Source organism: Panulirus ornatus, chromosome 48 (genome assembly GCF_036320965.1).
Source record: "Panulirus ornatus isolate Po-2019 chromosome 48, ASM3632096v1, whole genome shotgun sequence".
Classification (NCBI taxonomy): Eukaryota; Metazoa; Arthropoda; class Malacostraca; order Decapoda; family Palinuridae; genus Panulirus; species Panulirus ornatus.
Window position 1 is genome coordinate 18,540,279 of NC_092271.1, and position 26,625 is coordinate 18,566,903.

The 26,625-nt window shown below is 43.4% G+C and overlaps 3 protein-coding genes across 9 annotated transcripts in view; 2 read left to right on the plus strand and 1 right to left on the minus strand.

Annotated features, from left to right (window-relative positions):
- NELF-B (negative elongation factor B) overlaps nucleotides 1–26,625 on the minus strand; it is an 88,987-nt gene that overhangs the window by 45,261 nt on the left and 17,101 nt on the right. The window lies entirely within an intron of this gene.
- On the plus strand, nucleotides 5,680–19,612 carry LOC139764013 (glutamate receptor ionotropic, kainate 1-like). Of its 2 annotated transcripts, XM_071690483.1 has the most exons (10): nucleotides 5,680–7,137; nucleotides 7,284–7,488; nucleotides 8,269–8,508; nucleotides 11,936–12,147; nucleotides 15,016–15,144; nucleotides 15,782–15,947; nucleotides 16,193–16,434; nucleotides 16,886–17,071; nucleotides 17,422–17,658; nucleotides 19,177–19,612. In XM_071690483.1, the coding sequence occupies exons 2-8, from the start codon at nucleotides 7,298–7,300 to the stop codon at nucleotides 17,068–17,070; spliced, it is 1,365 nt and encodes a 454-aa protein (XP_071546584.1). In that variant the 5' UTR covers nucleotides 5,680–7,137; nucleotides 7,284–7,297; the 3' UTR covers nucleotide 17,071; nucleotides 17,422–17,658; nucleotides 19,177–19,612. The 2 variants fall into 2 exon arrangements, with proteins under 2 accessions (XP_071546584.1, XP_071546583.1); XM_071690482.1 differs by lacking the exon at nucleotides 5,680–7,137 and having other exon boundaries at nucleotides 7,348–8,508.
- On the plus strand, nucleotides 17,584–25,634 carry LOC139763990 (uncharacterized). Its single transcript, XM_071690463.1, has 4 exons — nucleotides 17,584–17,658; nucleotides 19,177–19,355; nucleotides 21,523–21,694; nucleotides 23,282–25,634. The coding sequence occupies exons 1-4, from the start codon at nucleotides 17,584–17,586 to the stop codon at nucleotides 23,516–23,518; spliced, it is 663 nt and encodes a 220-aa protein (XP_071546564.1). The 3' UTR covers nucleotides 23,519–25,634.

Consider the following 26,625-nt stretch of genomic DNA (forward strand, 5'->3'; position numbering starts at 1 on the left):
TAGAATCTATTTATCTATTTGTTTTCCCTTCCCCCCCCCTTTTTTTTTTCCCTCACGCTGGAGGCTCCAATCGCGAACAGAAGTCCACATCAAGCCCAGACATGAATCGAGAGAGAGAGAGAGAGAGAGAGAGAGAGAGAGAGAGAGAGAGAGAGAGAGAAGGGAGAGTATTCACAAATCTCTGGAGCAGTATAACGCAAAGACAGTCTACGTAAAAAATAATTACAATAAAAGTGACGTTGAAGAGATATGGCCAGGCAGGTTTGTGTATCAACAACAGATCTGTGTTGAGGTCAGAGAGTGACGATGTAAACAGATCAGAATATCCTGTGTAGCAGGTCTTTCGGGACGTCTGCCACTATCGAGGTGTCGTGAAATACTGGAAGCATTAGTCCAGAGTAGAAAAGGTAGATTACTATATGATTATTTAGTAATAATGATAAAAATGATGATAGTGATAATAATAATGATAATACTAATAATGATAATAATGATAATTATCTTTTATCATAATTAACTGGATTAAAAAACTTTGGATTTGCCTTAACGTCAAAGATCCTGTTCTCTGAATCGATTAGCACTCAAATAAGCCCCCAGGCAATTTCGCTTCGGCTTGATACCACGTCCGAAAATGTTGTCATATGAAAACGTATGACGTGAGTGTGGACGAGAAACTGACTCGTGGCCTAAAAAAGCATTCCAGGACCAAAACCTTTGGAATAAGAAAGAATGAAGCTCGAAAACTAATGGCTAGACCATTCTTCGTCGCGGAAAGCCAAAGAATGTCTTCTGGACGGACTTAAGCAACCCAAGTTAACGGCAACTGTACAATACATACATATACATTTCCCCCTTTTTTTTCCAGACCTTTATACAGACTGTGTCAAAAGCGGAAGATGGACTTAAGCAACCCAAGTTAACGGCAACTGCACAATACATACATATACATTGCCTTTTTTTTCCAGACCCTTTATACAGATTGTGTCAAAAGTGGAAGATCAAGGGACCCGAATGACTACACGAAGGGACTGACTCACCGTCTTTAAATGATCGAAAAGAGTTTAGTTAGTTCATAGTTGTTGTATTTATGTAACCCTTCTGAAAAAAAAACTGCCTTAGAGAACAGCCAATCTCTATGCTCTGTATCATCATCCTCGCTTCATCTGAATACGTTACGCATGCACGGGGGATACCTCCGCTGGACTGGTATAAGAACCCTAATAATTGGTAAAGTTAGTAAACTTTTCTCAACTCGTAAACTCTCCGCGTCGACAAGAATCTTTGGTTTACGACAGTGCCAACTTTGGTGGGTTTACGGTACAAACAAGTTTTAGGAGTTTTAAACACCTATGACAAAAACTGTCAGCTGTAAAATTGCAGTTTAACTTTGATTAGGAATGATGTTAGATTTTCTTTTTTTCTCAAACCGAATTTTACAGTCCTAAATGAGAGTCCTGATCGAGGCCAGACCATAAGTGAAATGTAAGAAAGAGCCACAAAGTCAAGTACGTCAAAGAAACAGAAGTTTGACACAAAGACTTTGGTGAGAGGAGGCGGGAAAACTTGCCGTTCCAATAGGGATCAGGTTGTAAGTCTTTGGAAAAACACTGGAGAGGGCAAAATGAGAGAGTTGCAAAGCTTAGCTGCGTAAAAGAAGAAACAAAAATCAAAAAGGGCCATTCTTACGTTGCCAGTCAGTAAGTACGTGACACAGTGGCTTGCCGTGGTCCAGATAATGTCAAAGTCACGCAAGAAACCAATCATATGTAAGGTGTGTGAGTGGGGGTGTGTGCGCGAAGTCGACTTGCATGCTCCACACCTGCATGCCGTGGTTTCTTATCCTTTACAACATGAATAAATCATATGTATCCGTCTCCTAACTCCCTGACGACTTCTCATGCTATCAGATTATTTCTAGAGTGAGGCTTCACCTTGAAATACAAGGACATGAAAACGCTTTGCCGGGGGGCAGGAAACTATACCCTCCACAAGCCGTGAACGGCAAAAGGTGTTACCCTTTAAGTAATTTTTCGGCTGACGAGGAGCACTGTTATAGAATTAGCATGAGGGAACGAGAGCGATATCTCAACCAGGCAGAACTGCTGCACGATCATGGACGGTAGGATTAGCATTCTTGTTATCCCTTGGGGAATAGGGAAGAATGGACATGCTTTAACATTATCTCCTGCTCGTCGTAGAAGGCGACTGAGAGGGGCGGGAGCAAAAGACCCGAAGTCTTCCCTTCCTGTGTTGCTTTCCTAAAGAAAGAACAGAGGAAAGAGCCAAATGAGGACCTTTTAATCTCTAAGGCTAAGTCATCTGTTCTACACACGACCTCGCTCACGGGGGAAATGGCGAATGTATACACACACACACACACATTTTATATATATATATATATATATATATATATATATATATATATATATATATATATATATATATATATATATATATCACATTATTTCTGATATTGTGAGTAGCCGTAGATATTCAGTGTAATAATGTGCACGGACCCATGCATGTTTTATTATGTTAGTAGTGTTGCAACCATTTAGATGTTAAGATATTGCAGTGACTGCGCGCCCCTACACACATTCAATCATCATGTTATGTGGACTCGTGTCATCTTATTCAGGTATTAAATGCAATAAGGTTATTGGCCTTTCCTTAGCCTATGGGAAGGTGAGTTGTCAAAGTATGCTTGGCAGTCTATTGGCCTAGGTGTGTCATTAATGACTGAATTAAGGGGTTTCACTTCAACCATGGCTTGTGGAAAAGATGTTTGTGGCACGAGAAGCGTGGGAGGTGGGCAGATTAGAAAGGGTAGTGAGTGGTGGGATGAAGAAGTAAGATTATTAGTGAAAGAGAAGAGAGAGGCATTTGGACGATTTTTGCAGGGAAATAATGCAAATGAGTGGGAGATGTATAAAAGAAAGAGGCAGGAGGTCAAGAGAAAGGGGAAAGAGGCGAAAAAGAGGGCAAATGAGAGTTGGGGTGAGAGAGTATCATTAAAGTTTAGGGAGAATAAAAAGATGTTTTGGAAGGAGGTAAATAAAGTGCATGAGACAAGGGAACAAATGGGAACATCAATGAAGGGGGCTAATGGGGAGGTGATAACAAGTAATGGTGATGTAAGGAGGAGATGGAGTGAGTATTTTGAAGGTTTGTTGAATGTGTTTGATGATAGAGTGGCAGATATATGGTGTTTTGGTCGAGATGGTGTGCAAAGTGAGAGTGTTAGGGAGAATGATTTGGTAAACAGAGAAGAGGTAACAAAAGCTATCAAGAAGATGAAAGCCGGCAAGGCAGCGGGTTTGGATAATATTGCAGTGGAATTCATCAAAAAGGGGGTGACTGTATTGTTGACTGGTTGGTAAGGTTTTTTAATGTATGTATGACTCACGGTGAGTTGCCTGAGGACTGGCGGAATGCTTGCATAGTGCTACTGTACAAAGGCAAAGGGGATAAGAGTGAGTGCTCAAATTATAGAGGTATAAGTTTGCTGAGTATTCCTGGGAAATTATATGGGAGGGTATTGATTGAGAGGGTGAAGGCATGTACAGAGCATCAGATTGGGGAAGAGTAGTGTGGTTTCAGAAGTGGTAGAGGATGTGTGGATCAGGTGTTTGCTTTGAAAAATGTATGTGAAAAATACTTAGAAAAGCAAATGGATTTGTATGTAGCATTTATCGATCTGGAGAAGGCATATGATAAGAGTTGATAGAGATGCTCTATGGAAGGTATTAAGAATATATGGTGTGGGAGGTTAAATTGTTAGAAGCAGTGAAAAGTTTTTATCTAGGATGTAAGGCATGTGTACGTGTAGGAAGATAGGAAAGTGATTGGTTCTCAGTACATGTTGGTTTGCGGCAGGGATGCGTGATCTCTCCATGGTTGTTTAATTTGTTTATGGATGGGGTTGTTAGGGAGGTGAATGCAAGAGTTTTGGAAAGAGGGGCAAGTATGCAGTCTGTTGTGGATGAGAGAGCTTGGGAAGCGAGTCAGTTGTTGTTCGCTGATGATACATCGCTGGTGGCTGATTAGGGTGAGAAACTGCAGAAGCTGGTGACAGTTTGGTAAGTGTGTGAAAGAAGGAAGCTGAGAGTAGATGTGAATAAGAGTAAGGTAGGGTTGAGGGTCAAGTCAATTGGGAGGTACGTTTGAATGGAGAGAGGCTGGAGGAAGTGAAGTGTTTTAGATATCTGGGAGTGGATTTGGCAGCGGATGGAACCATGGAGGCAGAAGTGAATCATAGGGTGGGGAGGGGGCGAAAGTTCTGGGAGCGTTGAAAAATGTGTGGAAGGAAAGAACATTATCTCGGAAAGCAAAAATGGGTATGTTTGAAGGAATAGTGGTTACAACAATGTTATATGGTTGCGAGGCGTGGGCTATAGATATTGTTGTGCAGAGGAGGGTGGATGTGCTGGAAATGAGATGTTTGAGGACAATGTGTGGTGTGAGGTGGTTTGATCGAGTAAGTAATGAAAGGGTAAGAGATGTGTGGTGATAAAAAGTGTGTGGTTGAGAGAGCAGAAGAGGGTGTTTTGAAATGGTTTGGTCACATGGAGAGAATGAGTGAGGAAAGATTGACCAAGAGGATATATGTGTCAGAGGTGGAGGGAACGAGGAGAAGTCTGAGACCAAATTTTAGGTGGAAAGATGGAGTAAAAAAGATTTTGAGTGATCGGGGCCTGAAAATGCACGAGGGTGAAAGGCGTGCAAGGAATAGAGTGAATTGGAACGATGTGGTATACCAGGGTCGACGTGCTGTCAATGGATTGAACCAGGGCATGTGAAGAGTCTGGTGTAAACTATGGAATGTTTTGTGGGGCCTGGATGTGGAAAGGGAGTTGTGGTTTTGGTGCTTTATACATGACAGCTAGAGACTGAGTGTGAACGAATGTGGCCTTTGTTGTCTTTTCCTAGCGCTACCTCGCGCACATGCCGGGGGAAGGGGTTTTTATTTCATGTGTGGCGGGGTGGCGATGGGAATGAATAAAGGCAGACAGTATGAATTATGTACATGTGCATATATGTATATGTCTGTGTGTGTATATATATGTATACATTGAGATGTATAGGTATAGATGTATATTGGCGTGTGTGGACATTTATGTATATGCATGTCTATGTGGGTGGGTTGGGCCATTCTTTCGTCTGTTTAGTGCGCTACCTCGCTAACGCGGGAGACAGCGACAAAGCAAAATAAATAAAAAGATAAATGAATACATATATATATATATATATATATATATATATATATATATATATATATATATATATATATATATATATATATCCTACGTGTTCACCGTAAGTCAACTGATTTGGGAAAGTTCGTGTGTACGTTGGAGGGACATTGTACCCTCGAGAGGTAAAACCTGAACGGTATCAGAACCCAGTTGTGTCGTGGTTATCAAAAGCTCTTCATCATTGGACCTCCTCCACCAAGAAGACACTAAAGTCTCAAGCAGATTTCAGTCAATTTTTTTCTCGTGTCATTGATTAAGAGTCTGGTGTGCTCGACCAGACTCGACCAGTTTATCTCAACCAACAACAACGGTGAACTGTTTACTGCGTTTTCTACAGATAAAAGAAACCCCACCATATCTCCTGCCTGACTGGCTTATCTTGATGGATATGATAGCTAGGAACACTACCTGCAACACCCTTGAACATCGTCCTAACATCATCATGCCTCACCACAGCAAGAAAACTAGTCACTACCTAATGAGAAACAACGCCACACAGAACAGAACATTACAATCACCCAGTGTATTTAACAAGTACTGATAACTGTGTGGAAAGAGGCAACGTTAACTGGGAGGGCAAAGAAGGCAGGTATGTTTGAAGGAATGGTGGTACCAGCGTTATCATTTGGTTGCGAAGTATGGGTTGTAGATGAGGTTGTGTGAGGGAAGACAGATGTGTTGGATAAGAAATGTTTTAGGACAATATGTTTGATCGAGAGATGGGTGGTAATACAAACCGTGTGGTTGAGACAGCAGAAGAGGGTGTGTTGAAATGAAGAGAATGAGTAAGGAAAGATGGACAAAGATGATATATACATGTCAGAAGTGGAGGGAACGAGGAGAGCGGGGAGACCAAACTGGAGGTGGAAGGATGGAGTGAAAAAGATTTTGAGCGATTGGAGCCTGAATATGCAGTAGGGTGAAAGGCGTGCTTGGAATAGAGTGAATTGGAAGGATTTGGTATACTGGGATCAACGAGCTGTCAATGGACTGACCCAGGGGATGTGAAACGTCCGGGTTAAACCATGGAAAGATCTTTAGGGCTTGGATGTGGAAAGGTAAGTGTGGTTTCGGTGCATTACACATGCCAGCTCGTATATGGATGTGAGCGGATGTGGCCTTTCTTCTGTTTTCTGACGCTGTCTCGCTGATGCAGACGGTGGGGATCGTGTGTGTGTTTGAGAGAATGTATATGTTATTTTTTTTCTTCTCTTTCATGCATTTGTTCTGTTTCCTGTGGAACGGGGTAGCGTTTGGAATGGATAAGGGGAAATCCAAGGAGAGGACTCCTGAGCTTGGCTGTAGATAGGGAAAGTCTTCGTTTCCAGTACGTTATGCATGGCAGCTAGAGATCAGATGCGAACAAAAGAAGCCATTGTTCGCTGGAACTGGGGAAACATACGTGGAAAAAGAAGTGTTCAATTATGTATGTGTGCGTTTGTACACGTATGTGTTCGTGTATTTGTAAGCAAATGTGTGTGTGTGTGTGTGTGTGTGTGTGTGTGTGTGTGTGTGTGTGTAAAGGCAAGTGCTCGGCCAATCATACGTGTGTATACATACGTCCCAATGTCTTAACGTGTGCATGTGCGAGTGGCTATATGCATAATGTGTGACTGGGTGGGTTGCCAGGCTGGAGGGGCCTGGTAGGGCCTGCTTAGCTCAGGAAGGAGGTGACAGGCACTGCGGCAGAGAGGCAGAGGAAGGGGTAGACCTGCACGGACCTTAGTGACGCCCCGAGCTGTTACAAGTTGACGCTTGAGCTGCTCCAAGCTGACGCCTGAGTTGCTCCAAGCTGACGCCTGTGCTGCTCCAAGCTGACAATTGAGCTTCTCCAAACTGATCGAGACTTTGCCTCCTCTCTCTTGACCCGTTCAACTGGCAGGTATGTAGAATATTGAAGTCAGTCGTTTTTAGTTTCTCATTATGTTTTGTGGACACCAGCAGATATATACATATATATATATATATATATATATATATATATATATATATATATATATATATATATATATATATATCCATCATCAGGAGGAAAGACCCGTATGGCGTCAAGAGGATCTCTTGTGCTGATGGCGGTGAGCTGCGTGATGATGGCTGTGGTCACAGCTGGTCAGCAGGAGGGTGTGGAGGTGGAAGTCTTGTTGGGTCACCTGGTGGAGGAGCGCCTGTCTGGTTGTCACCTGGTGCTCATCACCACCACACACTACTCACCTGTCTTTTCCAAGATCTTGAGGTGGGTCTGTCTCTTTCTCAGGTAAGTGATTGGCATCTCTCAAATGCTCGACTTAGGATATACGAGCAATAGGAAATAAAAGAAATTCCACTGATGCTCTTGTGCTCGTTTCTAAACATATCGTTATCGAATAAATCTCGAAGCTATAGATGAAGGAATCTCCTTCCTCTCAGATTATGTTGACTATCACGGTGTGTAGTGGAGATGAAGGCGTTCAATCTTATGTCCTGACCTGTGGGCTGTTTTCTGAGAGACACACTGAACATCATTTGGGGGCATTCCAGCAGCTTTTCTCCTTTCCCAGTGATCCTCAGGAAGTTCTATGACCTTGCGATCTCTTGAGAACATCAAAAATATGTTTGCTCTTAGTATTGTCAGACTTTCCCATTTGGCGTTTATTTTTTTGTTGTTGTTAGGTTGATCCCCCTCTGAACACGTCCCTCTTCATGGTAAACTGTGAACCAACCCTTCATTCACACTCTCCCTCAAGGATGCTCACGAGTCCTGCTGTAGCGTTCGTGCAACTGCACGTTTGAAGACCTTGTGCTACCCTGGGTACGACATGATGTCGTGGGTCGCATATAATGCCTCCTCACTCGTGGTGTCCTGGAGACCCTGTGTTCGTTGTGGTGTTTTCCATAAGGCACCCACGTCCACATCGTGTCTAAGGACAGAGTGCCCTCTGGATCCACACAGGCTGGATTTCATTCTGATAATCCTCCATGAAGATGATGTTAGAGTGAAGATGAAAGGATACAAGTGTTTTCTTGTTTATATTAGGCGAATGTCTGACGGCGTCCAGGCAGGTGTTGTGCTGGAGACAGGGTTGTTGTCTCACAATCATGAGCCTGCTACTCAGAAGGACTCAACGCAGGAGCACCCGGGTGAGGGGAACCGACAGATCCATGACCAGTCAGCGGAGGACCAACTCCTGCAGGGGTTGTGGGGCGACTCGAGGACCATCTGTCGCGCCGTCATCTTAGACCTCACCGTCACCAACCACACCCACCGCACCCTCAGGTAACGCTCACCTCACCACTAAGGCCACATCGCCGTCAGGTAATGGCTTACTCAACCATCAGGTAATCCTTGCACTGCATGACAGAAATGCATCACTTGACGGATCTTCAAAATAAAGTACTTAGAAAACGATTATTGCCAGTGTGGTCAACATGATTCCGAAGTTCCCATTATTTTCCAAGAATACATGCGTCCATTTACAGCTTGTACATCTGTAATTCATAGTCTTGAAAATTGTATAAAACATCAAGATAGTGTGCACTGAGGTGAGGCAACATCACGCGTGAGGGAGGACGTGCCTAAGTATGAGGGCGAGCAGTGACTGAGGACGAAGGGTAGGGCGAGGGAGAGTACTAGCACGAGGATGAGTGGAAGTCTAAGGTCGAGTGATGGTAGTGATAGCGAGTAATAGAAGAGGGCGAGAGGAAGCGTGAGGACAAATTTCTGTAGTACGAGAATGAGTAGCAGAGTGAAGGGGTGTGGCAGTGTGAAGGTGGCAGTGTGAGGGAGAGTAGTAGCATGAGGGCGAATGGCAAAGAGGGAGTAGTAGTAGTATGAGGATGAGTGGCAGCGATGAGGGATGGTGATAGTATGAAGGAGAGTTGCAGCGATGAGGAAGAGTGTTAGCATGAGGGCGAGTTGCAGGGATGAGGGAGAGTAATTGTATGAGGGCGAGTGGCAGGGATGAGGGAGAGTGATAATATGAGGGTGAGTGGCAGTGTTAGTGTAAGTAGAAGTGTGAAAGCAAGTTGGTAACATGTTCCTTTGTTGTTTCTAAGGAATCATAATTTCTGCAGAACATTTTCTTTGACCCTCCAATACTGTCGTGACAAGCTGTAAGAACGATGCATAATACATACGGATACAAATATCCAGGATTTGTAAGACCTGTTACGCGACGGAGAACGATTCTCAGATCGCGCGTTGGCTTTTCGTCGAAAACATTTGCGTTAAAATCTGGTCAGTACACGAGGAGAATTAAGCACACGTACACGTTTCGGGTCCGGGATCCAAAGTGAGGCGAGGGAGTGACTGAGGGAGAGAGAATCAGTGAGCCGTGCTTCACTGCTCTACGTTGGGGGGGTCACATTCCTGACCTGATGACACGCCCCTCTTACCAGATCATCTGGATTTGGAAAGATATAAGCAAGTGGAGAAGGAAGGAAAAGCCAGAGAGAGAGAGAGAGAGAGAGAGAGAGAGAGAGAGAGAGAGAGAGAGAGAGAGAGAGAGAGAGAGAGAGAGAGAGAGAGAGTAAAGGGAGGGAATCAAAGATGGTCAAAGTGACAAGAGGGGATGGGGGCGTGGAGGAGGGGGCAGGACTGACTCGTTCCCATGAACCCTAATGATTTCTGGACGACACGGGGGGCTCTGTAAGACGCTAGATCTACTGCTCACGTCCGAGTGTGAGTTGCAGCTGAGACAAACCATCGTCTCGAATTCAGAGGAAACTTCTTCGTCACTTTCCTCAAGGGGTACAGGAAACGATTGAATCAAATTAGGTAATCGTGCCTGCTTCATCAGAATCTCTCTCTCTCTCTCTCTCTCTCTCTCTCTCTCTCTCTCTCTCTCTCTATATATATATATATATATATATATATATATATATATATATTATCCCTGGGGATAGGGGAGAAAGAATACTTCCCACGTATTCCCTGCGTGTCGTAGAAGGCGACTAAAAGGGAAGGGAGCGGGGGGCTGGAAATCCTCCCCTCTCGTTTTTTTTTTTTTTTTCTTCCAAAAGAAGGAACAGAGAAGAGGGCCAGGTGAGGATATTCCCTCAAAGGCCCAGTCCTCTGTTCTTAACGCTACCTCGCTATCGCGGGAAATGGCGAATAGTATGAAAAAAAAAAAAAAAAAAAAAATATATATATATAACAAAGCAAAGGTTTTATTATTTTGCCAGTTAGGATATTGGAAGCAAATTTATACTCTCTAAGGCCATTTAGGAACAAATCATTCAACTTTTATTATATTTGGTTCATACAGAAGCATACGAAAGTAGGGTCCTACCGATAAAACAACGATTAATAGCCACTAAGCGAATACTTCCATTTTTTAGAGAGTGACTGCATTGTACATAACCATTTATATAAATATATAAATATATATATATATATATATATATATATATATATATATATATATATATATATATATATATATATATATATATTTTTGCAAGAGATCACAGTGGTGCGCGTGATCGAGTATTTACCGATAGCCACGAGAAAAATGAAACGCGATAAGTTCCCAAGTGCACTTTCGTGCAAAGATCACATCGTCAGGGGAGATACAGGGATGAGATCGAAGGCGTAGAACAGCCGGTTGATATACAAGGAAGAGACGTAGCTAAGACGCCGACTGCCAGGGTAGGAATACTTTGTGATCCACGCACAGGCCATCCCGCCGACTGCACGGGTTAGAACCTTAGGCGCGGCAGACTCTCTCTCTCTCTCTCTCTCTCTCTCTCTCTCTCTCTCTCTCTCTCTCTCTCTCTCTCTCTCTCTCAAACCATTGCTATCTGCCGTCGGTTTTGAAGTGAACATGCTGAAGATCCCCCGAGGTTCCTGTTCAATCATATTGCTCAACTTCAGGAAAGATATCCAAGTCATTATGTAGTACGGACTTCCATCAGCTTTGACTAAACAACTGGCTGAAGTTCAACTCCTTAAACTTCTGCCAAAACATGTCACATAAGAAATCATGCGATATTTTCCGAATATTTTGTGAGAGGAACAATAACTTCTATTGAACTGTATGAGTAACAGTAAAACCAATAAAAGAAATAGTGTGAAGAAGAATGGCTTTTTGAGGAACCAAATCACAGCAACATTACCGTAACTAATGTCACAGGAAAAGAGGGCGACCACGGGAGTCCGTGCCATAAATATAAGTCAAATACGACCTAAACACAGTTACTGGTTGATCGATGGGTCTCTGCCGCCGGCACTGCTCCACCGCAACGCAGACGCACGTCCCAAACCGAACCATAGCAAGCACGACTTACGATAGGAACGCTGAGCAGAGGCTAGGCTGCATTCAGTGTCTTACAGGCATTAGGACGAGATCAAACAGAAGGCGAGCTTTTCTCATTTTTCAGATGGGAACATATCCATTTGGATGACGAAATCTTTCCATGTGTGCGAGGATAATATCTTCGTTGGTTTACCACAGGCAGGCAAAGTTTGGTAGCAGTCGTGACACGAGTGGTCGTAATGCGAACTTTCTACTTCGAACAGGATAGCTCACCGGTGTGGTGAGGGTTTTGACCAAGGGCTGTTGACAGACTCGGGGGAGTGCAGCAGGTATGTCAAAGAGGTGAAGGCCTTCTTTCGTACCCCGCTATCACAAATAGCCTCGAAAGGACCTAGTCAGTACCCAGTGGTCTGCTGCTATGTAATTGCCTTTTTCAATCCTCCTCAGCTTGCTGGAAGCGTCCGGACTCTGGACGAGGCCGGAGACTTACGTGTTGGTGGTGGGCTGGAAGGCAAATGTGGAGGCCATCCTCCTTTACCCATGCTTCCGCAACACCCTCTACGGCCTGTACCTCGCCCTTGACCACCTCACTGACCTCCACACCTCGGGACTTCAGGGCAGCAATAACCCTCGCCTAAGGAAGAATGTTGTGCAGGGAGGTGAGTGTGTGTACACATGCCATCTTTCTTACTTGTCTTCTTCACTTTACATTTCATTTTCATTTTGCCTCGGGTCTATGTATGTTCATTTCCCGCGCGCGCGGGAGGTGCTGTTTCATGTGTAGCGGGGTGGCGACGGAAATAGATGAAGGCAGCAAGTATGAGTACGTACATGTGTATATGTATGTATACGTTGAAATGTATGGGTATGTATATGTGCGTGTGTGGGCGTTTATGTATATACATATGTATGTGGGTGGGTTGGGCCATTCTTTCGTCTGTTTCCTTGCGCTACCTCGCTAACGCGGGAGACAACGACTAAGTATTTCCATGACCACAGACGATTCACATGCCCTGGTTCAATCCATTGATAGCACGTCGACCCTTGTATACCACATCGTTCCAATTTACTATTTCTTGCACGCCTTTCACCCTCCTGCATGTTCAGGCTCCGATCACTCAAAATCTTTTTCACTCCATCTTTCCACCTCTAATTTGGTCTCCCACTTCACCTCGTTCCCTTCACCGCTGACACATATATCCTCTTTGTCAATCTTTCCTCACTCATTCTCTCCATGTGACCAAACCATTTCAAAACACCCTCTTCTGCTCTCTCAATATGTTCTCGACTTCCACACATTCTTCAAAGCTCCCAGAATTTTCGCCCCCTTCCCCACCCTATGATTCACTTCCGCTTCCATGGTTCCATCCGCTGCCAAATCCACTCCCAGAAATCTAAAACACTTCACTTCCTCCAGCTTTTCTCCATTCAAACTTACCTCCCAATTGACTTGACACTCAACCCTACTGTACCTAATAACCTTGCTCTTATTCACATTTACTCTCAACTTTCTTCTTTCACACACTTTACCAAACTCAGTCACCAGCTTCTGCAGTTTCTCACCGTGAATCAGCCACCAGCGATGTATCAGCGAACAACAACTGACTCACTTCCCAAGCTCTCTCATCCACAACTGACTGTATACTTACCCCTCTTTCCAAAACTTTTGCATTCACCTCCCTAACAAACCCATCCATAAACAAATTAAACATCCATGGAGACATCACACACTCCTGCCGCAAACCTACATTCACTGAGAACCAATCACTTTCCTCTCTTCCTACACGTACAGATGCCTTACATCCTCGATAAAAACTTTTCACTGCTTCTAACAACTTGCCTCCCACACCATATATTCTTAATACCTTCCACAGAGAATCTCCAACTCTATCATATGCCTTCTCCAGGTCCATAAATGCCACATACAAATCCATTTGCTTTTGTAAGTATTTCTCACACATTCTTCAAAGCAAACACCTGATCCACACATCCTCTACCACTTCTGAAACCACACTGCTCTTCCCCAATCTGATGCTCTGTACATGCCTTCACCCTCTCAATCAATACCCTCCCATATAATTTCCCAGGAATACTCAACAAACTTGTACCTCTGTAATTTGAGCACTCACCTTTGTCCCCTTTGCCTTTGTACAATGGCACTGTGCAAGCATTCCGCCAATCCTCAGGCACCTCACCATGAGTCATACATACAGTGAATAACCTTACCAACCAGTCAACAATACATTCACCCCCTTTTTTAATAAATTCCACTGCAATACCATCCAAACCCACTGCCTTGCCGGCTTTCATCTTCCGCAAAGCTTTTACTTCCTCTTCTCTGTTTACCAAATCATTCTCCCTAACCCTCTCACACTGCACTCTCTCTTCTCTTTCACTAGCAATCTTACTTCTTCATCCCACCACTCACTACCCTTTCCAATCTGCCCACCTCCCACGCTTCTCATGCCACAAGCATCTTTTGCGCAAGCCATCACTGCCTCCCTAAATACATCCCATCCCCGCCCCACTCCCCTTACCTCCTTTGTTCTCATCTTTTTCCATTCTCTACTCAGTCACTCCTGGTACTTCCTCCACAAGTCTCCTTCCCAAGCTCACTTACTCTCACAACTCTCTTTACCCCAACATTCTCTCTTCTTTTCTGAAAACCTCTACAAATCTTCACCTTCGCCTCCACAAGATAATGATCAGACATCCCTACAGTTGCACCTCTCAGCACATTAACATCCAAAAGTCTCTCTTTCGCGCGCCTATCAATTAACACGTAATCCAATAACGCTTTCTGGCCATCTCTCCTTACATACGTATACTTATGTATATATCTCTTTTTAGACCAGGTATTCCCAATCACCAGTCCTTTTTCAGCACACAACTCTACAAGCTCATCATTTCCATTTACAACACTGAACACTCCATGTATACCAATTATTCCCTCAACTGCCACATTACTCACATCTGCATTTAAATCACCCATTACTATAACCCGGTCTCGTGCATCAAAACCACTAACATACTCATTCAGCTGCTCCCAAAACACTTGCCTCTCATGACCTTTCTCCTCATGCCCAGGTGCATATGCACCAATAATCACCCATCTCTCCACCAACTTTCAGTTTTACCTATATCAATCTAGAGTTTACTTTCTTACACTATCACATACTCCCACCACTCCTGTTTCAGGAGAAGTGCTACTCCTTCCCTTGCTCTTATCCTGTCACTAACCCCTGACTTTACTCCTAAGACATTCCCAAACCACTCTTCCCCTTTACCCTTGAGCTTAGTTTCACTCTGAGCCAAAAAATCCTGGTTCCTTTCCTCAAACATACTACCTATCTCTCCTTTTTTTCTCATCTTGGTTACATCCACAGACATTTGGACACCCCAATGTAAGCCTTCGAGGAGGGTATATATATATATATATATATATATATATATATATATATATATATATATATATATATATATATATATATATATATATATATGATGTGGTTTTGTCTCTGGTACAGGAGTGGAGAGTGAAGGGCTGCAGGTGTTCCGGAGGTGTGAGTACTGCCACAGTGGTGAGGCAGGGGTGGAACTGCTCTCCCACTGGAACCTGACCTCTGGCCTCCCCGACACCCGTGACCTCTTCCAAGGTGAGTGAACGAGACTTGAAAATCAGTTGAGATTACATTATGATCATGAAACAGAGACGAGGGATTAAGAGATGGAATCAAGTAGCTGGAAGTCTATGAAAAGGTTTCCCAGAGGCTTATGATGTTTTAAGTCCTGCCGTCAACTCGAGCTGGGGGGTGCCGAGCCACAAGACACTTGCTAATGCTATTCTGTGATGTTTTCTTGTACAGAACAGTGTTGGAACCTCATGATGTTCCGTACAGAGCAGTACTGGAGCTTCATGATGTTCTGTGAAGAACAGTTCTGAAGCCTCATGACATTCTGTACTGGAGCCTTGTAATGTTTCGTACAGAGAAGTTCTGAAGCCTCGTTATATTTCTCCTTCAATAGAACTGTTACAGAACTTCGAGATGTCGTGCGCTAAAGAGCAGCGCGTGTGTCGGAACCTCACTGTATCCTCCTGTACCTCATGATCCCAGAGAGTCATGAGATATTGCTGACCATAATGTTCCTCATGGTGTCCTCTTTTTGCAGTGTCTAGGAGTAAAGACGTTCCTTCGGCAGATCGGTCGAGGAACTTGTCATCTCTGAAACATTTCAATTCAGAAAAATTCCCCCAAAGACTCTACAAAGTGTCTCATTTCCCCCTACCCCCAGACCAGCTCGAGAACTTCATGGGCCACCAGTTCCACATCGTGGGTATGCCATTCTTCCCATACCTGGACTACCAGCGAGACACGCAGGAGCCAGGCACCACAGTCACTCCCAACGACTCCCTGGCCGTCAGGGTCCTCAACACCTTAGCTTCGGCTCTCAACTTCACGTAAGAAACCTCCTTTTTTTCCTGTCCTCTCTTTTCGCCTTAAAGGAATCTTTGTCAGTCACTATGTGCATTTTCATAGAAGAAGAATTCGAAGTACTGAGTTTTGTTATAATATTACAATAGCGCATCCTTCAAGGAAAGAACACCACTCTAGGAAAACCATTTGTCTATATATTTCCAAGAGCAAGTTGGGAGTACCTGGTGTACGTGCAGGCTTCTTTTCATCGTCTGATCTCTACGGGCAGATACGAGATCAGTGAGCAGCGAGACCGTGCGTGGGGTCTGCAGCAGCCGAACGGCAGCTTCAACGGCGTCGTGGGAGACCTGGAAAGCGAAGTGGCTGACTTCTGCATCCTTATGGCTCCTACCCCGGCACGCATACAGGCCATGGAGTTCTCCGGGGCGTACCCCTCCGACGTGTTGAGTGTCACCTCACTCAAGCCCACGTTGCTGCCCCAGCACCTGGCCCTCATACGCCCATTTGCAGGTAGTGCTCCTCCTCTTTACCCAGGCCTCTCTCCAGAGAGGGACCTCCGCCAGGTGGCCCATAATGACGATAATCGTACAACCTTCTAGTACGATCGTTAGCAGTGGATTGACACCTTTTCCTTTTCTATCTTTCTTTTATCTCTTGCTGTATACATCAACTACAATACCTCGGAAACTTAGGAAATAGATAATAAAATCTATGGACTTATATGTATAGAGGTGTGTGTCTTCTTAGTACGGTCCACCATTAGGCGTACTTATTTTACATGTCGTAAAACGTTTCCCACACGGCACAGAGCTACGGGAAATTATGTGAATTTCAGCAAGACCTTCAACTGGGTACTCTGTATGTAAGACGATGGCTTAGTGCCTGAACTCAATTATATGTACAGTAAGCAAAGTGGAGTACAGGAGTAATGGTGTAAGGCTGTGCCACGTCTATGCCGCAGGTGAGCTGTGGGTGATACTGCTGGTGAGCGTGGTGCTGTGGGGCGCGACGCTGTGGCTGTTGCACGGGGCCTTGGCGCAGGTTGGCGGGCGGGCCAGGTCTGGGCATCATCCCAGCCGTCCTGTTTGGGTGGGGCGTCCTGCTCGAGACTCCGCCTCCAGCACCCGCCCTCAGGATCTCCGGTAAGGTGGGTGTTTTGTCTCCCGCTGGAGAGGGTTTCCTCCGTCCGTCGGTGAAGATAAGGTAAGAGTTTATAGTGTTGACGAGGTGGTGGCTCTCTTACCAGGACATACACTTATATGTGCAGGTGTTGGTGGGATGATGGGTGGTTTAGTACCAGGTCATCACCTGTATTGTACCTGCAGGTTTTGGTGGGGTGGCAGTGGTATGGTACCAGGTCATCACCTGTATTGTACCTGCAGGTGTTGGTGGGGTGGTAGTGGTATGGTACCAGATCATCACCTGTAAGTGTACCTGCAGGTGTTGGTGGGGTGGGAGTGATATGGTACCAGGTCATCACCTGTATTGTACCTGCAGGTGCTGGTGGGGTGGTGGCTGGTGTACTGCCTGGTCATCTGTACGGCCTTCCGCTCGTCCCTGGTGGCTCACCTGACGGTACAAGGGAGGACCCGGCCCATAGAGACCTTCCAGGACCTGGTGGAGCAGGACAGCTGGGGATGGGGCACCGAACCCTGGGTGATGACGGGCCTACCCCTCGAGTACTTCTCCAGCCACACTGACCCTGTGGTCAAGACCATCTACGAGAAAATGGAGGTCAGTGTAGACGAGTGTTGTATCTTAACCTCGTAGTGAGATAGTTTAGATCCATGCAAGGTGAGATGCTTGCGAGTGGAATGTGTACAGGAATTGAATGACATTTGCCAATCTTAGTTAATTCTAACGCAATAAAGTCAGGTAGATAACTGCAAACATTGGGTTAGTATGACTGCTCACACACACACACACACACACATTAGCAGTGGTAAAAATATCTATTTACATCTTATCAGTTGCCTTAGAAGTCGTTTAGAGTACCAGATGACTGGCTCATTGGGTTACCATGCCACTGGTTCTACCCATCGACCTCACTTCAGGAAGCTGTACATGCGATATCAAAAATGAACAAAGTTAGCCAAAAAAAATTGCCACGGAACTCTACAGACAAGCGACGGAAGGGAGGCTGTTCACAGCTCCACCTCAAACTCTTAAGTTTACACGTTTTCTTCCTTTATATTAGTTCTTGATAGCAACACTTGTATGTCTGTATAAAGCTCTCGACAGACTAGTCTTCCTGTAAATAGGCTATCAGAACATGATGTTATTGTACAGAACTAAGGTTGTAAAACGATGTATGTAAATCTCATTATCGTTGCATGTGTAGCTCAGAATCCTGTAGGTAGCTAAGCCATCGTATTCCAGTAGTAGAAACTACATTATGGTTTGATTTTATCATCTAATTGTTCTTTGGCATTCATAGACTGGCACTGAGGTCTACAATACAGTAACGTGTGAATCCATGACCACCTCACCTCTTCCATAGCTAACTTGATTATCTTTTTTGAGTAATTCTTCTACACATTTTTCTTACGTTATTTGCTTCTCGTTTATCTTTTTAATTCTTACGTATGACAAATGTTTCTCGTTGGCGTGCTGGATTAACTGGCTTTTTCAGAGTCCCGAGCAGCGAGCTTCTGCCTCGTATCACGGTGACTGGTGAACAAGAGTGAACAATAAACATGTCTTGGTGTTCTCGTTCTCTGGTCAAGGTTCCGTTCCATCCAGATCCATTTCGAGGCTAATGTCCTGCGCTCTGTCCACGTTCACCATAAGTCACCTACAGGCTTCTTCCTTAGGAATCGGGAGAGACATTTACTATCATCATCCTCTGATCACAAAGGATTCTTAACGAATCATCTATTGATTCATGATTCAAAATTTCTCGTGCAAACATCTCCGCTTCGTCATTTACACATCCAATAGACGTGAAAATGACATTGACAATGTATGAAGCCAGAGCAAATGAAAGCAGTCCAATAAGAAATAAAATGTTCCAACTCTATTTGAGGACGTGATAAATCATATCGTCACATATATGTATAAAGTCTGGGACTCTATGAGAAAGAGTTCGCGGCGGAATGCAAGGGGATTATAAACGCCAGCATTCCATGCATGAAAGCTTACCACACATTACAACCCGTACAGAAAATAACCCCGCTCTACTCAGAATGACAAAGAAGACACAAACACCCAACCAGTCAGAAATCATCATCTCTCCTCTCCTCCCTTGGGCAGGTGCTGCAGGTGGACGAGGCGCTGCAGAAGGTGCTGGCGGGAGGTTACTCCTTCATCATCTTCAGGAACTACATCAGCGTCATCGTGGCCACCCGCTACACTGACGCCCAGGGACACACGCCCCTCTACACCAGTAACGAAGGCGTTGCCATGACATCATCTTTTGGCTGGGGGTTCAGGCGAGTGTGATGTGTCTATCATGGCTACCAGTGTGTGTGTGTGTGTGTGTGTGTGTGTACACACGAAAAAAAAAGAATCCTGCCACTTTTTTGTGTGAAACAATATGACACCACGGACGAAGGATATTGAGAAATGCCCAATCGTCTGGTCTCACACTGGTAGACCTGTTTTCATGATTTTGTAATCTATCGCTTGTTAGTGACATTTCCTGTCACTTGCCATAATTAATATTTCATTGACTTAATATTTCGTTGGAAATAACTACAAAAATGGGGATATCTTAATCATTAGGGTATCTGTCACATATTTACGCTCACCATTTCCAACCGAGACAACACGAGTCGCAATGATCATTTCGCAATTCATCGGACCCCTCCTGACAAGATACTTTTTCTACCGTGTGTACAAGTGTGCATAATTTTATTCTTTTCCTACTTGTATGTGACGTCCTTGAGCAACACGGTCGGTTATCACTATGTTACAATGCTATAGCCTATACCATCTCTCCCCATCTGAAATCTTCCAAGTTTGATTACACATCCGATCCTGAAGTCTTTTAAAACAAGTTAGGCTTTGCCATCTTTCCCTTGGTGAGGAGACCTGAGGTACGTTTGGCTCAGTCTCATAGAACGTACGAGGGTGTTTGTGATGGTGTTGACTAGCTGTCTCAGGGTGACAATTCATATTTCTTAACAAGGTCCATAATTCTTACATCGTTATTTCTTTTTTTTTTACCCAAATTCACGAAAGTCCGTAGGTTTCTGCTGGATGAGACAAATTCGGTGTGTAGAATGAACTTCTACAACGACGCTAAACCCCAACAAAAGTGGGAGGGGATTTGAAGTACATGGAAAATGTGCTGTTGAATTCAATAGCGTACCTTAGACTAACCAAACTCAGACCATAACCAGGGGATTTCGACCCTGTATCTCCATTATGATTCAACCTGTAGTAGAGGCATTCCTTACAGACATCTATCATTTTTTTTTTTTTTTTTTTTTTTTTTTTTTATACTTTGTCGCTGTCTCCCGCGTTTGCGAGGTAGCGCAAGGAAACAGACGAAAGAAATGGCCCAACCCCCCCCCCCATACACATGTACATATACACGTCCACACACGCAAATATACATACCTACACAGCTTTCCATGGTTTACCCCAGACGCTTCACATGCCTTGCTTCAATCCACTGACAGCACGTCAACCCCTGTATACCACATGACTCCAATTCACTCTATTTCTTGCCCTCCTTTCACCCTCCTGCATGTTCAGGCCCCGATCACACAAAATCTTTTTCACTCCATCTTTCCACCTCCAATTTGGTCTCCCTCTTCTCCTCGTTCCCTCCACCTCCGACACATATATCCTCTTGGTCAATCTCTCCTCACTCATTCTCTCCATGTGCCCAAACCATTTCAAAACACCCTCTTCTGCTCTCTCAACCACGCTCTTTTTATTTCCACACATCTCTCTTACCCTTACGTTACTTACTCGATCAAACCACCTCACACCACACATTGTCCTCAAACATCTCATTTCCAGCACATCCATCCTCCTGCGCACATCTCTATCCATAGCCCACGCCTCGCAACCATACAACATTGTTGGAACCACTATTCCCTCAAACATACCCATTTTTGCTTTCCGAGATAATGTTCTCGACTTCCACACATTTTTCAAGGCTCCCAAAATTTTCGCCCCCTCCCCCACCCTATGATCCACTTCCGCTTCCATGGTTCCATCCGCTGACAGATCCACTCCCAGATATCTAAAACACTTCACTTCCTCCAGTTTTTCTCCATTCAAACTCACCTCCCAATTGACTTGACCCTCACCCCTACTGTACCTAATAACCTTGCTCTTATTCACATTTACTCTCATCTATCATACGGTATATGATACGGTATATAATAGTCTTAGGAAGTGTTCACCTGCATAGACGAAAATTCGTTCCATTTCGTTTTCCATCTTTTTCGAATATCCATCAAAGCATGAACGCTATTCAATGACCGCGTCACTAAACAGAGTGAAGTCAAGGTAAAGGATGATATGTGAACTAGGGCAGCACGAGTTATCATCGTGATAAGAGCACCCCTAGAGTTATAGATAAGAATAATTGCTATCTTATCATTCATCACCGGACACTAAATCTCTCTCTCTTTTCCACAGGAGAGGGGCACCGTTCCGGTCTCGCTTCAGCCAGATGATATGGCACTTGCGAGACGCCGGCATCATAGACCAGTGGAAGACTGAAGTCATGGCCCGCCGCATCAGGGAGAAGCGCAGGGAAGCAGCAGCTGCACAGAACAATAACCAGAATGGAAACTCCGCCACCTCACATGTATATAAATATAACGTTTCACCCGCAGGAGGTTGCGTCATGCTGACCTAACGTACCTCAGATTTACAGTTTGAAAGAACAAATAACAATTAATATTATTTCTCAATTGATGCCAACAGATGATTTTGACGCACACTGTATATATCGTGTCTATGTGTCCATACAACGCTCAGTAACTTGATAATGTCCATTACTAAACCCAGAAATAATATGATACGTGAAATATCACGAATTATTTTTTTGTTTATGGAAGTAGATGTATATCAAATTTTTATTTTTTGTTTATGGAAGTAGACACTATATGCATATTGCTATTTTCTTTTACATGTTAGCAGGGAAGAATACTAGTGGAGTCTTGTTTTGAGAAAGACGCAGGAATGTTAATGCAGATCTTCATCATTTGATTGATACATTTGGGGGTGGAATTCTTTTTAGAGGATCCGATGTATTACTGGCACAACGTGAGATCAGCAATGAGGTTCACGAGTGGAGATCTGCTTGAGACAGAGTATCATGCTACGTCTGTGGGACGTGAGCTTCAAATATGGTGTTATCTTTGATGAGCCCATTTTTCTAAGAAGGAGACAGGCAAGTTGGGGAGAGAGAGAGAGAGAGAGAGAGAGAGAGAGAGAGAGAGAGAGAGAGAGAGAGAGAGAGAGAGAGAGAGAGAGAGAGAGAGAGAGAAGGGTGTGCAAATAAATCTGTGCCCAAATTGGCGGGGGGTTTGAAGCAAGAAGTTGAAAAAAAAAAAAAAAGAATTGCAATATTTTCTTCCTTAAAAACTAGTTAGGAAAGTGGAGGTCTTATGACTGAGCTAGATTCCACATCAGGGCGGATTGATGTGGATAGATGTAATTTTCTTTTATAATTCCGGGTTAGATTATGGGACATAAGTACAATACCCAAACAGGAAACAATAAGTGGATGTGAGGGTTTATATTATTGTCTCTACGGTAACAGGATTAGTGACAGTTGGACGTCATTGGATGAGACTGTAGTGGGTGCGAGGAAATCGGTATTACAAAAAAAAAAGGGAAAAAAAAGGATGGGTCAGAGTATTGTCCTGTTTTAGGAGTAGGACAATAAGAGCATTACGCACTATCCTTAAGGTACAAATAGGTAAATCATAAACAGCTGAATACACACAGGTATGTCTACGACCAGGTCACAGCGCTCAAAGAGTCTAAAGGCAGTTTGACGGCGTGGACAGTGAACAGTTAAGTTCTTCGAAAGATGCAAAAAAAAAAAAAAATGGAGTAACCCAATAACCACAACAAAACGCTAAGCAAAAGAAGGAACTTATTAGGAAATACAGAAAGTCTTTTCGTGGACGAAATCGGGTAGGCGTTAGCGTTAACGCAGTGAGTACCGTCAGTATAGGAGAATCGAACTGATAGTTGAGACAGGTCGAGAGATGAGAATCACAAGAGGGAAGTTAGAACTCCCTCCGTTAGACTTCCGTACCGTGCGAACAATTGATTACAAAAGGGGTAATTAGTTATGAAATACTGCGGGAAAACTGTCTTTTATTTTCCTTTTTGACACAAGCGACTGAAGACCGTTAACTGTGCCACCTTTCACCTCCAGGATGAGAACGGGAGCCAGGTGGCGCTGGGGCTGCACCACCTGCAGGGTGGGTTCTACCTCTTCCTGTTCGGCCAGGGGATCGCCCTCCTCACCTTCTTGGCGGAGTACCTCGTCCACTCTCGCTGCCCACCTAGAAAACCCCACTTCGAGGAAAATGTCACCCCTCTCCGCATCTTACCCCGGCAACCTCATCTACAACAGAGGAACCTCACTCACTACCGTAAGTCGTATTATTAACCTCACCATATTACGTGGGGGGACGACGAGGACAAAAATATACCTCGTCCACAAATGCATCCCAACTCAGTAACCTCGTGTGCTAAAATGGAGAACCTTGCTAAGAACTACCACAATCCACGTCAGTAACCTCACACGCTATGGTGGAGAACCTCGCCAAAAACTACCACAATCCACGTCAATAACCTCACACGCTATGGTGGAGAACCTCGCCAAAAACTACCACAATCCACGTCAATAACCTCACACGCTATGGTGGAGAACCTCGCCAAAAACTACCACAATCCACCTCAGTAACCTCACACGCTATGGTGGAGAACCTCGCCAAAAACTACCACAATCCATCTCATGTGTTTACATGAGAAAGACAGACAACAGGAGGACTGGTTGGCTCATGACTGGGTTGTCTAGTAAAAAAAAAAAAAAAAGATTTAACTTAAAATGTAACTTCGCTCCGCAGTTTTTTAAGCTATCACCGTCTCCCCCGCTGCTGCACATTAGCCTTCTAGTGTCACCATTACTGCTATCCTTTATACAGCTATTTCTGGCGTTTTTCTCAGAGCGTAACCGAAATTATACAAATATTCGTCTAAACGACTTCTGAAAGGTATTCATAATCTTGGCATTCACTACGTCTGACTAACTTATTTCCTATAGGAAAAGCTTTTTCCCCCACGTCTGCACTACATCTTTTAGCTTTGAGTTTTATTCCATTTGTCCTGGTCACCGTATTTTCTTGTATTTCGAAAAGATGTTCATGTGATTTACGTTATCGAACTTGTTCAGAATTTTGAACGCTTGGATTAAGTCGCCACGAAGACTACGTTTTTTAAGGTAGAAGAGATCCAATCGTTTTAGCCTCCCTTCGTATGTCAGATTTCTTATAAGACATAGGATCAATTTTGTCGCGCGTCTTTGTACTTGCTCGAGCTTTTCCTCGTCTTTTCATATAGTCTGGGGACCAAAACATGACTGCACATTCAAGGTGTGGTCTTACTAGAGGATCATTAAAGCGTGAGAATTGTTTCTGGTGTGTTGCAATCCATGCTCCTGGTTATGAAACGTAACATTGAGTTGCCATTTTTACTTGCTGCTTGGCACTGTTTAGTGTACTTCAGATTGTTGTTAACGACAACTCCAAAGTCCTTTTCTTCATTTACATTAGAGAGTTTCCGAATAGTTTGTAGTCGTAAGGTATATTCTTGTCTCCAACGTCTATATCAAACTTCATTTGTCATCTGTCTGACCACTCTACTAACAAGTCATGATCTCTTTGAATCATTTCACAGTCCCGCCTATTTACAGCTCTACACCATAGAGATCTTAGATACGAGACAGAGTTCTACGTCATTAATGTATATCATAAAAAAAATTGGGGCCTAGCACGGACCCCTGTGGCACACCACTCATGTTTAGCTAATCTGAGGCTTCGCTGTTTAATACTCCACACTGCTTTCTTCCGGTAAGCCAGTCTCTGATCCATATACAAGGTTCTTCACCGATTCCGTGTGCTTTGAGTTTATACAAAAGTCTCTTGTGAGGTGCTTTATCAAAAGCCTTTTGGAAATCTAAACATACTACATCAGACGATACTTCTTCGTCCCAAATCTCCTTTCAGGTCTGTCAGTATCTGCCATCTTTATCAGTTTGTCAAAATGTGCTTGCCTATGTTATCACTGTATCTCTATGTCTTCACTGGAATTGTTACTGTAGCTCATATCCTTAACACTGTACCTCTATTGCTGATATTCTAATCATGGTTAGCATCATCATCATCAATACCTTTATGAACATTATCATTAAGATTTTCATTACGACTGGAATCATTACTGTTATAATGAAAGCATTCGTCATTATCGATATCCTATGTATATATGATTTTCCATTTTAACATCAGTGAGCTCTTACACCAAAGCGTGACAATGTAATTGCGTTCATCTTTTTTTTTTTATCTTCACAATGCTCACGTCATTTGCATATGTTGCTTCTGAATCAGGAAAAAAAATGTTCAAACTTGAACCACCACCACTTGTTCGAGTCCTCACTACCGCTGACACAAAGGGAATGAAGAAAAAAAAATGATGTGTAAGAAATAAAAGTATTTGTGACTATCCTTCATTTTGTATCTTTATTTGGTGGCCTATAACTTTGGTTAGTCTAGAGGATCTGTAACAATATATACATATATTATATATATATATATATATATATATATATATATATATATATATATATATATATATATATATATATATATATATATATATATATATATATATATTTATATATATATATATATATATATATATAAATATATATATATATATATATCAAAATGCTTTTATGTATACACATGTGTATGTGGGTGGCTCGGGCCATTCTTATGTCTTGCGCTACCTTGCTAACGCGGGAGAAAGCGACTAAGTATAACAGAAAAAACAACAATTATATATATATATATATATATATATATATATATATATATATATATATATATATATATATATATATATTCAAGAAACGGAGCCTAAGCGAGTATTGAACTTTCTCCCCCTAGAGTACAAATAGGGAATTACACACACACACACACACACACACACACACACACACACACACGCACGCGCGCGCGTAAGGTGTAAAATGTCAGAAAAATAACTTCTCAAAAATAAAATAATGATATATGAAATGGATTTATACTGTAATAAAATAAACATTCTCCATCATCAATACACACAATTCATGCCTTCTGGTAAATTTATAGCAGTTTGGCAGGCTAATATGCACAACACACAGCCAAAAGGCCCAAGTGGCTATTTCGAAGTATACCGTACCCAACACATGGACTCGTACTGCCATTCTAGTGCCTTGGAAATGTCATATTACTACCAGTTCCCGGGTCCGCTCACAATCATGCTCCAGCGAAATTGCATGTACAGAAATAATTGCACAAGCATGGACTCAGACATTAGGCGCATGAAAATTACAGGGTAACACACCTGCATTGGGACGTAACAGCATTGTTAAGTTATCGAGACACGGCCCTTGGTCGTATAGAAACGACCAAGGATAATATTTCTCGCGGCAGTACCACACCTCCCTGCTCTACC